Here is a 14391-nt window from a genome sequence, read left to right as displayed (position 1 = left end):
CTGCCCTCCATGTGGGTGTCTCCTCCACACTCTTTGTGTGCCAAGAGCTTGACGCCCCTCCCTGAGGCCCAGAACCTCCAGCTCCTCATCCAGCATGGACAAGGAGCCAGGAGACTACTGGGGGAAAGGTCAGGGAACAGCCAAACTGTGGTAGAAAAGTCTTTTATTCTATCAGTCAGGCCCCATCTGGCCTGGCCTGGGCCTGGGCCCAGGAATAGCTGAGCAGAGCCCGTCTCCCCTCCCCCTCCCACCTACTCCAGCTTCTCTTTGTCCTGCTTCTGCTCCTCCTCCAGCGCCAGGGTTCGCTCTCGCTCCTTCACCAGCTGGACACCACAGTAGGTGACAAACAGGACAGCCAGCGTGGTCTGGGGAAACCCTGTGTGGGAACGAGGTCATCAGTGCCTGGGAGCAGCATCCCCTCAGTGACTCTTCTCTTCCCATGCCTCTCCCCACTTAACTGGCCCTCCCTGTTGAGTCCCTGGGGAATTGGGGTAGGTGAGGGCATTTTAGAAGGTCACAGTCCTCAAGGCTGATGCCTGGCACATTCTGTATCCCCACACCCCTGTCCCTCACCTGTGAGTAGCAGGCGCCGGGCGACCAGGTCTGTGAACTCGAGGCTGTTCAGACTTACTAGGTTGTACATGATGATGGCCCAGAAGTTCATGGCCCCAAAGACAGCCCGGACCCTGCGGGATGTCTGCTCCGACAGGGAGGCCTGCCGGGTCCAGGAAAACATTGACAGTGAGGCAAGAGGCCCAGGGGAAAGAAGATGTGGTTGTTCAGAGGCCCTGCCCACATGGCCATCCAGGTCCTGGAGATACGCCTGTGTCTCTGAGAGTCCCAGGTCAGCTCTCCCTCATTGTTAAAGATGGGGAAACTGAGGTCTGGAGAGAGGGCAGGGCTTGACCAATACAGCCAGGCCTGGGTGCCCCACACCACACAGAAGTTAGGGAGGGCCATTTACCCACAGTGGGAGCCACTGCCCTGACAACCAGGAGGGTAGTGGTGAGAAAGTTCTGGACTGGGGGCCAAGTGTGGCTGGAAGACTCCAGAGAGCAGTAGTGCCACCCTATCCAGTGACCCAGCCAACCCCAGTGCCAGACCTTCCCTGCTCACCTCAATTTGTGCTAGGGGCCCCAATTTTGCCAGTTTCTGCACCCAGAGCTCAAAGTTGAGGCCAAAGCAGTTAAGGAATGACCACAGGTAGACGATACCACAAGGCCCGAGCCACAGAGTGGTGATGGAAAAGGTGGCCACAGTGGCCCCCAGCTCTGGGATCACCTCGGAGTGCTCCCCTCCAATGTGGTCATACACGTACCTGCGGGAAAGGCAGGAGAAGGGGCCGGTGGCAGTGTGGGAAAGGGCAGGAGGGAGATGGGCAAAGGATACACAACAGGGGCGGCCCTCCGCAACGCCATCATCCTGGGCACATTCAACATTGCTGACCTCAGGTGGCTGCTCCTCCTCTACCCAGTGTCAAAATGTGGAGGGCTCAGCCTCGAGCTTCATATCTTCTCTAGCTTTGTTGATTCAATCCTCAAGTCATCTCATCCAGACCCAAGATTTTGAATACTGTCTCTATGCTGGTGAGCCCCAAGTCTGTGACTTTAGCCTACTCTCTCCTGAATCATATATTCAACTGTTACCAGACATCTCACTTGAATGACTGATGCCACCATCCCTGCCCAAACCTGCTCCATCCCCATCTCAGTTAATGACACTACCGTCCATTCAGTTGCAGGCCAGAAGCCTTGGCGCCACCTTGGCCTCCCAATTCCCCTCTCCACCCACATCCAAGCCAGCAAATTCGATGGGCTCCACTCAGTCCTGACCACTGCTCACCACCTCCACTACCACCACCCTGGTCCAGGTGCTCATCTCCTCTCACACAGATTATTGCAAGAGCCTTTTAAGTTGGCTTCCTGCTTCTGCCTTTGCCCCGCTACCATCTTTTCTCTGCACAGCAGCTAGTGGCATCTTCTAAGAGTGTAACTCGGATCCCAACACTTCCACAATTAAACCCTGCCCCAATAGCTTCCTGATACAATTAGAATAAACTCAACCTCCTTACTTTGGCTAGAAGATCCCACATCGTCTGGTTTCTGCCTCCATCTCTGACCTCATCACCCACCATTCTTGCCCTCGCATACACACAGCTGGCTCCTGCTCAAGGCCTTTGCACGTGTTCCCTCTACCTGGAATTCTCCTCCCCAGATTTCCTTATCACTCAAGTCTCAGTTAAATATCACCTCACAGAGGCCTGCCCAAACCCCAAGTACAGAAGCTTCTATCCTGTGTCCAGCTTCTATCCCATTGCCCTGTTTTATTTTCTTCATAATGCTTACCACCGTCTAAAATTATCTTATGGATGTGTTTACCTGTTTATAGTCTGTTTCTCCCCACTAGACTGTAAGTTCCATGAGTTCAGGGGCTTTGCCGTGTTCACTGCTGTATCGCCAGTGCCTAGAACAGTGCCTGGCACACAGTAGGTGCTCAATAAATACTTGTTAAATAAATTCAGTGGAAGACTCATTGGCCTCTCTATCACCTGACATCCTCATTTCCAATGGGTTCTTCTCCACTCCACCTCAGCCACCCACTCACCACCATGGCCACATCCCAACTTTGTCACCACTTAAAATTTCCCTCCTTTCTAATTACCATTCTTCACCCAGCCCCTCCTGACCTGGCCCTCCAGCTCCAGTTCTTCAATGTCACTGACACCCGCCCTCCTCATCTTGTGATCCCTCCTATCTTCGCCACACTCCTTAACAGGCTTATATTCAATGAGTCATCATTATAAATAACCTAAAACACCCTATCCCTCACTTCTTCCTTCTCACTCATCTGGGAGAGCCTAGTCACCCACTTTTTCCTCACCTACACCCAAGAAGCTAAGCCCTAATGGGGAAAATCTCACACCTTCACATATTAGAGTCCATAAATCCACTACCTCCAACTCCACCTGGTCTCTAACGCCAAGGTTTCTCTAGTCAGCTTCTTCTGTCTGCTCTGCAGTGGCTACTCCACCCTTACCTCCCCTTGCCAAGTATGCGTGAGTGTGGGGGGATCTAGGCAGGAGGGAAGGAGGCACACAGATGCTGCCTCTCTCCATGCCCCCAACCCTGCATCTCTCAGCTGATGACCTTGCCTCCTACTTCATGGAGAAAACTGAGCCTTCAGGTGGAATCCCTCACCTTTCTACACTAACCTGCCATCCTTCTGCATCCACACTTACTTCTCTTTCTTTTCCCTGTCCTGAAGCCAAGCCTCTGCCTGGCACTAGTTCCATCTCCTCCTCCCTCCTCAGGGCCCTCACTCCATTAATCACCCTCCTATCGTGCCTTACCAACCTCTTCCGCTCTATTGAATAATTCCCCTCAGCAGTCAAGCATGTCCTATTATTTCTCATCTTTAAAACACCCCACTTCTCCCTTCAGCCACTCCTCTGTCTTCCCTCAGTACCAGGAGTTGTCCACACAGGAACTCCCCTGTGGTTCCTCACTTCCTTCACTCTTCGCCTGCCCCTGCCCCTCCACTGAAGGGCCGGACACCTCCATGCCACCAACACTAACGCTCAGTCTCTAGCTTCCTTGACCCAACAGCATCTGACCCAGTTGCCCTCACCAGGTCAAGATGGTCTTCTCTTAGTGTCCGGGGTATTAACGGTCTTGACTTTTCTCCTGTTCCTCTGACCACCCCTTTCAGTACCTTCTGCCAGCTCTTCCTTCTCCCTTCAACCAGAGCCCTTGCAGGCCCCAGCTATCCCTTCTCTCCTTACTCTACTCTTTCTCGTTGGGACTTATCCATTCCCAAGGCCTAAAGACCACCCACCCACACACAATGCTCAGAGTTCCATCAGTCCTCAGACTTCTCTGAACCACAGACCCTCAGACCCAGCCACCTTCCTGAACCTCCACAAGGATGTCTCCCAGGTTCCAAGCAGACATTTCTCAAACTGAACCCCTCTCTGGAAACTGCCTCTCCATCCTCCCAGGCTGTAGATAGAAATCTGGGAGTCATCTCCTACTCTTCCCTGGTACCCTCCAATCCAGGGCCAAGTCCTGTCCAGGCTGCCTGCTGTGTGTCTCTACTCTGACCATTTCTCTCACCTCAAGGCCCCCACCCAAGTCCAAACCTCTCTGTCTCTCATCTGGACCTCTGTGATGAGCTGCTCATTCCCCTCCTTACTTCCTCTGGCCCAGGGGTGATCTTTTAAAACATGGACCAATCTCGGCAATGCCCTGTTCAGATACTTGGCAGGATGGCTGTGACCATCCTCCCACCCCACCCCAACTCACTTGCAAAGCCAGTCGTTGATGCCTCGGTCAAAGTGTCTGTGGGAGGAGAGCAGATTGGTGTGAAACAGCCAGGAGCAGAGCTCCGGGGCCATGGGGGAGAGGCTAAGGGAATGGGCATGTCCCCCGTACCCCGCACTCACGTTTCCGCGAAGACGTAGAGCGCTGTGATGCACTTGGGAGGCTGGGGCGGGTCCAAGTGGTCCAGGCGCGCCACGGTGTTCACGACGCCGAAGAGGACGGCCGCCTTCACCCAGTCGTACACCAGGTTTGAGTAGGCTAGGCCAGCTGGGGACAGGGTGCCATCACTGCCTGGGGGGCGTCGCGCCGGCCTCCCCTCCCCGAACTCCCACAATCGGGGGAGGCACTGAGCTGTGCCCTCCGCTACGGAAGCTCTCGGCAAGCCCTGGTGGAGGTCCATGCGCCAGGACCGCCTCTACGGAGACCCCGCCCCCCGCTTTCTGGGACCCGCCCTCCCTCCCCAGGGAGACCCCACCCCGGTGGTGGAGATCCGCCCCAGGCCCCAGGGAGGTGGGGAGGACTCTCGGATACCGCTAGGCCTCACAAGACAAACCTAACTCGGAGTCCCACGCATTTCAAAGATTAAATCCCCGCTCCCAGACCCTAGGATGGGTACTGTGCCCCCTCAGGGCGTCAGCTGCCCCAGCTGTGATGCCGTAGGGGAGCAGAGGGTCCGTCTTTCTGGAGCGGCAGCCCAGCCCCTGTCCCTGCCCTGGGCCGGGCGCGCACCCACCAAGGGCGCTATCCGGGAGGCGGCTGGCGAACTTGAGGTCACTGGGGATGGTGAGGATGTAGAAGAAGTGAAAGAAGATGTCCACTGCCATGATGGCCACCACGCTGAGGCCTGCCTGGGCCCGGATGCGCCACAGCTCACCCTCGCACCTCACTGGCTCCACCTGGCTCACCTGGGGGAGGCCAAGTGTCTGAGAGGGAGGCAAGCCCTGCCGGAGGAGCTATGTCTGAATGGGAAGTCATCAACTGCCTGGGGGTCTGAGGATGCAGGGAAACGCCGCTTCATCCTGACAGCCCTGCCCAAGGATGGAGACACAGGCCACTCTGGTGTCTCAAGAGGGTTCACAGCCTTCCAGGGGAGCCCAGTCCTGTCTTGGGAGGCCCATCTGAGTGGCAGGAGAGTCCTGTCTGAAGGAGGAGACAAGTCTGCATCCTGTGATTCCTGTCTGAAGGGGAAATGTGTCCGGACCCTGGGGTCTGAGGAGGCAGGGGGTCATGGCTTCATCCTGGAGTCATGCCTGAGGATGCAGACACACCCTGCCCTGGGAGTCCTATCTGAGAAGGGAACTCCTGTCTGAAGAGCGAGACCCAGCCCTGCTCTGGGAATCCACAAGATGTCCCCTCACCTGGGCGTGGAAGCGATCAAAGGTCATGATGGGCCCGAAGAAGAAGAAAGGCAGGTAGAAGTTGTACTTGAGCAGGTCGGCTAGGGAGTAGCGGCGATCAGGGTGGGCACAGCTCTCCAGCGCAAAGCTGGTACAACGTAGCACTGTGAAACCGCTGCCCCCTTGAAACAGCACCTCTTGAAGATCAAAAGTGCCTGTTACAAACCCGTTCTGGATGGGAGAGAACAGGCCACCAGCTCACCAGGTGCCCCTCATCTCTGGGAAGCCCACCCAGCTGCCACAGGGGCCCAGCCTGGTCCTGCCCCTTTCTCTCTCCTAGAGCCAGTCAGCATTGGCCATTGAGGGCCAACCCATGGTAAGTGCTGGGACAGAGCCGGGAATGAGCGGGACAGGTCCCTGCTGCGGGGGAGGTGACCACTTTGCGGGTAGGGCATACTCCACGGTCACAGGCTTGGAGAAGGTGGGAGAGTGAAGGAAGTACTTGGGGAGACTTAGGGGGCAAGGACTCTGGGTGAGGTGAGAGGTTTGAGGTCCTATCCCTGCACCCTCCACCCCTGCCCTGCCCCAGTGCACACCTGCCAGGAGATTAGGGGGTCCAGCTTGAAAGAGGCAAGGCTGGCCAGGCCGAGGCTGAGACAGAGCCAGGGCTGGCCCAAGAGTGAGGCCACATAGAGGCCCACACAATGGCCAAGCAGCAGCAGCAGGTACCAAGGGCCCATGGTGCCCATCACGGCCAGGGCCCCGTACACAGCATACATCCAGGAGCGGAGCTGTGGACAGGGAGAAGGCTGCATTTACCTTTCCATACAAATGCAAGTGGACCCCAGGATGGATTCCCCAAAATCTCTGTAGCAAGGAGGAGCTGGCAGGGGGAGGCGGGGTGACTCAAGTCTAGCTCACCTGGGGGGCAACCATCGTGCAGAGTTTAGCAAACAGCACATGTCCGGAGAGGGCGAAGACGATGACATTGCGGAAGGAGGTGAACCACATCACCCACTCGAAGTCAGCCACGTCCTGGGGCAGGCCCAGGCAGGTTAAGGTGGGCAGGGGCTAGGATGGGCTGGCACTTGGGCTGGTCAGAATCCCAGCACCTTCCCCGCCCCCATATTCTTCTTATGCATTGGAGGAGAGAAGTGGCTGGAGGTCCCTGGCTTCCTCTCTGAGGGAAGTACCAGGTAGGTCGGTAGAGAGGATGAGGGACATCATGTGGGCTGCCCTGTTCTCAGAGCTCCGCCTCTGCTCAGCACATTGCCTGACATTCCACCATTTTTGCATTATTCCTGGGAGGGATGGTGCTGGAAGCCCCTGCTGAAGCACGTTTTCATTTATTTCCTAAATGAGCAGGGTCTGGGACAGGCTTGATGTGGCCCCAGGAAGCTACAGGAAGGGCCACTAGAGAAACTGAAGGAGCTGAACCTAAAGCCAAAAACCCTCCCCACTGTGAGCCCTTTGTTATGGGGGAACATCTGGAATAGGGGAGAGTAGGGAAGGGTTTGGGATAGGAGAGCTGTGCTAGGGGTCATGGACCCCAGTCAGGGACCTGGGGTGTGGGGGACCTACCATCTTCCGGCCAATGTACTCCCAGCCGGGTCGCACAGACTCCCGGAACGCCTTCCTGTGGGCCCCATCTGAGAACAGAGTGTGGCCTCAGGGTAGGGGGAGCCCTTCACATCACCCCCCTACATCTTCCCCTACAGCAAGGCTGACCCCCACCCTGCGGGGAGGAGACTCAGTCTGTGTCTCTCTCTCTACCTCTGCTTCTCACTGTGTTCTTGGGCCAGGTCCTTGACTGTATCCCTGAGTGCTGAGTGTGGCTCTCTGTCGCTCTGTGTCCAGGTCCCTGTCAGTGCCTCTGCATCTATGTCTCCCTGTTTCTGCATCTGGCTCAGCCCACCCCCCAGGGCCTAGGGAATACCCTGGGTCTGGAGCCGCTAAATTTCTGGCCTTGCTGGTTTGAACCCTGTGGTCCACAGGGGAAGATGGGTCCCAATTCTACTGCCCCAGGGCCCAGCTGTTACCTTGTGAAGCCTCGAGGAGGCCCCGGCCAGCATAGGCCAGGGCCCCACTCAGCACCAGGGAGTATAGGCCCAGCTCCGCTGCAGGTAACGCTGTCTTGATGCCCATAGCCTGGATGGGGCTGGGGGAGACAGATTGGGTGAGGGCACTGCTGCCCCCGAGCCCTGCCTAGTCCCACTTCATGGTCCCCTACTAAGGTGGTGAGGACCCCATTCTGAAGAGAGACTTTCTCTCCTGCCATCATTTCCCCTCCCTCCTGTCCCCTACTCCTCCCAAGCCCCGAACATCTGGTGCTCCATCCTATTTGCTGCTCTAGCTCCTGACTTTGCCACTGAAGGCTCTTGAAAACATAATCTTCACTCAGCCTGCCTTCCTCAACTTCATTTACTCCTCCATGACTTTTGGGGGGACTGGTCCCCACCCTCTGCTCAAACTGCTCCTGCCAATACCTCTGATGAGCTTCATGTGGAGAAACCCTATCTGCATCACCTGAATCACGTTTTTGGCCCTCAGGGTCCCCACCCCCCTCAGTAAGCCTCCCTCAACTCCTGACCAAGCCCCACGCCCTCCATGCCCCCTTCCTTGATTTCCACACCCCTCCTGAGCTGTCTTTACCTCCAGTGACTTCCCTAGGTCCTGCCCCCAGCACCAAGCCTATCCCTTTCATTCAGCCTCTAGTTTCTCACTGGCCCCAACCAGTCTCTGAGCCCCAGCCTGCCACATCCCTGGTCCCTGCCTGTGTCCGTGGCCACACCGGCCCACTCTCTTAGTGCTCTGTGTATTCAGGCCCTGGATGCTGGCCGGAGACTGTGCTATTTGAGGAGGTGCCCTGGGGTAGCGGGTTGGGGCCAGGCAGGGCCCAGTGGGCACCAGGGAAGGTGCTGGATGCTGTCCAAGGTGCTGATCTGTATCAGGCTCAGGGTGAGCCTAGCCACTCCTCCTGCCAGGGCCTAGCTCATTCCCAGAAGTCCTGCTGGGCCATCCATGGGACCTCAGCTAACACCTATGCCCTTCCTGTCCTGCTCCAGCCTGGCCTGGGGCCTTCCCAAGGGCCCCATGGGTGCAGACTCTGGGCCCAAATTGAAGAGAGAAACATGTCCAGGCACCCTCTTGGGCTGGGCTGGGACGAGAAGTGGCTGGCATGGCCCTGTCTCCCACCCTAGATCCCCCTCACCAGCCCTACAACCAGATGTCCCGGTCCTCCACAGTCAGCATTCTCCCCACTGCACAGATGGAGGGATCATGGACCAGAGAGGTTCAGGGACACGTCAAGGTCACACAGTGATCCTGCGACAGGATCAGGTGTTCTCTGTGAGCCCCTCTGAAGTCTCAGATAAGAGAAGAGCGTCCGCTGCCCCTGCCCAAGTCAGGGGGCTGTGGGGCCTGACTAATGCACTGTGGGCCTAAGGGCTGAGGCACCTCCTCATCAGCACCTCCTCATCAGGGGGTAGGGAGGCCCTGAGGATCGGGTTAATGGAGCAGGAGCATGAAACCGGAGCACAGTGAAGAGCCCGCGAAATAGCTTTGTCAGCTGCCTCCCACTCGCCACTTTCCAATTTTAGCTCCCCATGGCCGGTGCAGGGTGTCCCCAGTGAGGCCTCAGTGAACAGGGCCAGGGCTGGCCCCCCGCCTGGGACCTCTCCTGATAGACCCCCAGACCTGGGCCAGCCTGTGGGCACAGGGGTGCCCCCTGCCCCCTGGTCCTGCTTGCCTCAGGTACACCTGGAGTAAATCTCACTTTAGGGCCTGAGGTCTGGAATGAGAGACCTAGGGTGGGCTCCACAGGTCTCAAGGACCCCAGACTGGCTGCATCCCCAGCTGGCACTGACCTTGAAGAGGCTGTGAGGGACCCTGGCACACTGCCCACCTCAGGGCTCCGAGGTCCTGCGTCCGACCTTGCGTTCGTCTGACGAGCTGGGCTCTGGGGCCACGGTGGGTTGTGTCCAGCCCTGGGGTCCCCACCCCCTCGAGGCTTTGAGTGGTAAGTGGTGACAGCAGGAGGAGGGGGAGGAGGAGGGCAGGGAGGAGGTGGCCTTCCTGGAGTGGAGCTGAGCAAAGTGGAGCAGAGCCGAGCGCTGCAGAGCTGCTGGCCACAGGGAGCTGCAGGGAGGATCGTGGGGGGGTGGGGGGGGGCGGGGAAGGGGTAGCCTGTGGCATAGACTCAGACAGGGACACCTGGGCCTCACTTCAGCCAGCCTCCCCTGGTCCGTAGAGCCTGTGGCTTCATCTCACTCCTGGCCAGGACTCCCCTCTTCCAGGAAGCCTTCCGGGTAGTCCCCACTGGCCTCTCCAGGCTTGTGAGCCTTGCGTCTGCTGCACAGACGCACACTCATACACACTCACACACATGCACACACTTTCATGCTCGGTTATATGAACTCCAGCCCTCACCTTTACATGTGAACTCCTGAGGGCTGTCCCAGGGCAGACCATCTAGCTCCCTGCCCTGCTTCATTTCATCATGCTGGGAGTCCTGGCTGGCCTATTGGTGCCCGGGGGATGACTAACTTGCCTAGTGGGATTGTAACTTTTATTACACTATATTGTTATAATTGTTCTATTTTATTACTAGTCACTGTTAATCTCTTACTGTGCCTAGTTTACAAATTAAACTTTATCACAGGTATGTATGTATGTATAGGAAAAAACAGTATTTACAGGGTTTGGTACTATCTGTGGTTTCAGGCATCCCCTGGGGGTCTCCCCTGCAGGTAAGGGGGGACGACTGTTTATACTAATAAAAGATACCATAGAGCTTTGCAAACTCAGCATATGATTTTATTTTCTTCCCTATTAAGTCAAGAACTTTCACCTTTTCATTTAAAGGAAGCACTTTACAGCTTCTCTTTGTCATATCCGAATTGCCAGCATCATGACTCTTGTACTTTGGGGTCATTATTAAGCAAAATAAGGGAACACAAGCACTGTGATACCACCACAGTGGATCTGATAACTGAGATGGTTACTAAGTGACTACCGAGCAGGTAGTGTATACGGCATGGATATGCTGGACAAAAGGCTGATTCACATCCTGGGCAGGTGGAGCGGCACGGCGTGAGATTTCATCATGCTACTCAGAATGATGGGCAATTGAAAACTTACGTATTGTTTATTTCTGGAATTTTCCAGTTAGTATTTTCAGACCATGGTTGACTGTGGAAAATCTCAGAAAGCGAAATCATAGATAAGAGGGGACTACTGTAGAATGGTTAACTCTTTAATGTCACCACAATACAGAGGGAAGGTTTTACCATTATCCCCAATTGATAGAAAAGGAAACTGACGCACAGGGAGGTTAAGTAGTTGGGTCAGCCCCATAAGCTGATCGCCCTGCAGGGGCGAGAACTCAGCCCAACCACACCTGGTGCAGGCCGACACGAGCCTGGGCCGGCCATCCAGTTGGCGCCCTCCTGAAGAGAATGGCCCAGGGAAGCTGAAGGGGTGCTTTGGTTCCATGGTTAAGAGCACAGGTTCAGCCAACTGACTTGAGCCTGAGCTCTGCCTCGCTGGTGTGATTCACTTCTCTGAGCCTCAGACCCTCATTTCTAAATGGGCACACTGCCAGCCCTGACCTCTTTGGGTTCTTGGGGGGATTCGACGACTCACTCCATGACAAGGACCTTGCTCACTGAATTGCTCATAGAGAGGCTGTTAGAGAGGCAGAGACAACCTCACTCCAGAGGCCCAGAGAGGCAGGACTCACACACAGCAGGAAGAGATGTTCCCTGGGTGACCCCCATGCAGCAGGGGCTGTAGGGAGCTTGCCCCATGGGGATGGCAGGAGGGATGAGGGCTAGGGAGGCCCTTGGACCAAGGGCTGAGCAGCCCAAGGGCAGCTCCACTTTGTGTGCGGGGTGGGGCACCCGGCGTGGCCAGCCCACAAAACGAAGGGCAGGATGCTGACTGGGCTAAGACCAGTACAAGGGCCACTGGGAAAGATGCGTCAGGTAGGGGGGTCAATTCTCTCAAGTCTCAGAGTCCCTTTTCATCTCTCAGGTTTTTTTGGTTGCTCAAAGTAAAAACGTGGGGAAAGTATCCTGTGTGTGTATAATTGTGTTTTGTGTTGGTTGTGTGTGGGGTCTGTGTGTATATGTTTTGTGTTGTATGTTGTTTATGGTATATGTATGCTGCATGCATTACATTTACATGTGTTGTATATATGTGTGTGTGATGTGTGTATTGTGTTTGTGTGCATATGCAAGGACTGCAGGTGTGACAGTGTGTATGGAGAGCAGGTGGGCAGGCAGAGACTTCCTTGTGGGGTGGCTGTGGGCTCACTGGGGAGGAGAGGCTGGTTCTGGCCACCACTTGTGTGGGCCCAGAGGAGGACCCTCGCTGCAGGCCACCCTGCCCTGGGCTCCTGGGGGCATGGGAGGGGCCCAATGGCAATAGATTGTGTTTGGGGCTCAAATCAGCCTGAACCAGGCTGCAGCCATGCCCAGCTCAAGTGTGGTGCCCCAAAGGCTCCCACAGGGACAATGGCCAAGCCACACCCATGGCTCAACCAGGTCTCACCTGTCAGTGCTGAAATCTGAGCGCTCAGGCCTGCAGCACCCGCCTGGGGTGCAGCCAGGGGAGCCTTCCTGTGAGGCCTCTCCACCACCCAGCCTCTCGTCCTTGCCCCTCTGCCCTCCAGGCCCTGTCTCCCCCTCCCAACACCACCACCTTGTGGCTCTGGGCAGGGACCTTGGTGTTCTCTGTGAAAGGCAAGGCCAGATCACCTGCCTGAGGGCTGGGGAGGTCATCCTCAGGGGCCCAGGGACAGGTAGTGCTGTTCAGGAGGGGCCATGGGCACTAACCTGGGCAGCCAGGCTGCCCCACTCCCTGCCTAGCCCACCTGGGCTAGATCCTTCAGGGCCCCAGTCCTTGGCCCCTTTGACAACCTCTCGTTCCCTTAAAAATCCTGCTCCCAGGCTCTCCTGGGCCTCCCCCTTCTACCTTCCCCCTCCCACACCTCAGGGAGATAGGAAGGACAGCCCCTCCCCACCCAGACCTGGGCAATGAGCCTGGGAGCCACAGCAGGGAAGGTGGGAGGCTCTGAGGTGCCACATTCTGTCTCTGCATCCCCCCACCACCCTGTATCCTCCCACCCCATCATGGCCCTCTTTTTCCCATGCCTCTCTGACTGGACCAGCAGCTCCCTGAAAGCAGCAGTGAGTCCGATTCACCTCCGGGCCCCCTCACAGGCCTGAAGAGGCTGTTGTGCAGGCGGCACTCACTGACTGCCAGGGGACAGCTGGCTGAGGGGATGGTGGCCTGTGAGCCTGTCTCCCCAGCTGGCCTGGGGCTTCCTGGAAATCAGGGACTATGTCTGGCTCACCCAGCATCCCTGTGCCTGGGGGAGAGGAGCTGCTCACAAATATTTGTTAAACCAATAGAGGTAATACTAAAGGCTAACATTTATTGAGTACTTACTGTGTGCCAGCCACTGCTCTAGCACTTGGCACTTAACACAGTGACTCCTGAAGAGGGATTCTGATGGGGAATGGAGCAGACCTGGTCTGACTAAGCGGGGCCTGCTGAGGGCAGGTCCCAGCAGCCGGGACAGGGACCCCTGGCACACAGCTCCACAGCAAAGCTCTCAAAGTTGCCCGTAGAATCTGTAAATTGAAACAGTTGTCTTCATACCCATAGTTGGCCTAAGCAAGGACTGAGTGCCCAGACTGACCTCTGCAAGATGCCAGCTAATCAGTTTACCCAAAAGTGTGCAAATAAGATTTCCCATGCCTGACTGTGGTCTTCCTTCCCTCCCGCTCTTATTTAAACCCTGTTTTTATCATAGAATGAAATCAATCTTCCCTTGTACAGAAGTAAACAGCAAGCGAATAATCAGCTAAATGTCTTTGAGTTATTCTTTGACACCTACAACAGCCCTTGAGGGAGGGTTCCATTATTGTCCCCATTTTACAGATGAGGACATGGAGGCTCAGGGAGGTTAAGTAACGTGCTCAAGGTCACACAGTTGGTGAGTGGGAAAGGAGATCTGCCCCGGGCACCCCCCCCCGTTCAGACCCCGTGACCTGAGGCCCTTCCCTTTCTCAGACCCAGCCCTGAGCCAGGAAGGGAAGCAAAACCACCCTTAAGTGGTCGGGGTGTGGGTCATGCCACCCTGCACTTCCTGAGGTGTCCCCTGCCGCTTGGTCCATCCCTGAGGAAGGATGGCTGGTCCTGTACCTGTTTCTCCATCCCAGGGACTCTACTGAGGGCTGGAGCCTGCACCCCCACATACTCAGATCACCCCCTGGGGCCCCCAGCGCCTGCAGGAGAAGGTGCTGACTCTGTTTGCCACTCCTGTCACACACTGTCCCCTCCCAGCACAGGCCTCTCACTCTCTCGGGCTCTGCTTGGCCATTTCCCTTCACAAGGGATCAGAGACTCCTTCCTGGGGACCCTCAGGACACCATCAGAATCACTACTTCGTCCTGATGGTTGTCGCTACACCTTGCGGGGGGATCTCTAGACCTGTCGCCCCATGCAGGGTTGGGGGCTCCCTGAATGGGGGTCCAGCATGGAGTCCCTCCACAGCCCAATCCCTGAGGAAGGGCTTGAGCAGACAGGGTCCAGAAGGCCCAGGTGGCTTCCTCCGGGGAAGGGGTGTTTTCACAGCATGTGCATTGCATTTGTGAGTCACTGCACAAGGGACACAAGTGACTGGTCTTCATGTGTGGGAATGTGCGTCTACATCCACCCACGTGCAC

General features: G+C 56.4%; 1 protein-coding gene across 16 annotated transcripts in view; it reads right to left on the bottom strand.

Moving 5' to 3' along the window:
- Positions 1-146: 146 nt before the first annotated feature.
- The window catches only part of CCDC13 (coiled-coil domain containing 13), a 63872-nt gene continuing 49627 nt past the window's right edge, over positions 147-14391 (bottom strand). For 11 of the 16 annotated variants that reach the window (XM_023620650.2, XM_070237912.1, XM_070237913.1 and 8 more), the window contains 11 exons: positions 7696-7814; positions 7238-7305; positions 6578-6691; positions 6253-6447; positions 5678-5887; positions 5053-5224; positions 4442-4586; positions 4302-4337; positions 1117-1318; positions 574-715; positions 147-376 (listed from right to left, as the gene is read on the bottom strand). In XM_023620650.2, coding sequence (XP_023476418.2) covers positions 252-376; positions 574-715; positions 1117-1318; positions 4302-4337; positions 4442-4586; positions 5053-5224; positions 5678-5887; positions 6253-6447; positions 6578-6691; positions 7238-7305; positions 7696-7814 — 1528 coding nt within the window. In that variant the 3' untranslated portion in view covers positions 147-251. Of the gene's footprint in view, positions 377-573; positions 716-1116; positions 1319-4301; positions 4338-4441; positions 4587-5052; positions 5225-5677; positions 5888-6252; positions 6448-6577; positions 6692-7237; positions 7306-7695; positions 7815-8308; positions 8505-9522; positions 10735-13108; positions 13249-14391 lie in introns of those variants that run through there. The other 5 variants (XM_023620665.2, XM_023620664.2, XM_023620667.2 and 2 more) reach the window with 5 other exon arrangements.

The sequence above is a fragment of the Equus caballus genome, chromosome 16, assembly GCF_041296265.1.
Source record: "Equus caballus isolate H_3958 breed thoroughbred chromosome 16, TB-T2T, whole genome shotgun sequence".
NCBI classification, from domain to species: domain Eukaryota; kingdom Metazoa; phylum Chordata; class Mammalia; order Perissodactyla; family Equidae; genus Equus; species Equus caballus.
The sequence above is the reverse complement of the archived record's forward strand: the minus strand, read 5'-3'. Positions and strand labels throughout refer to the sequence as shown.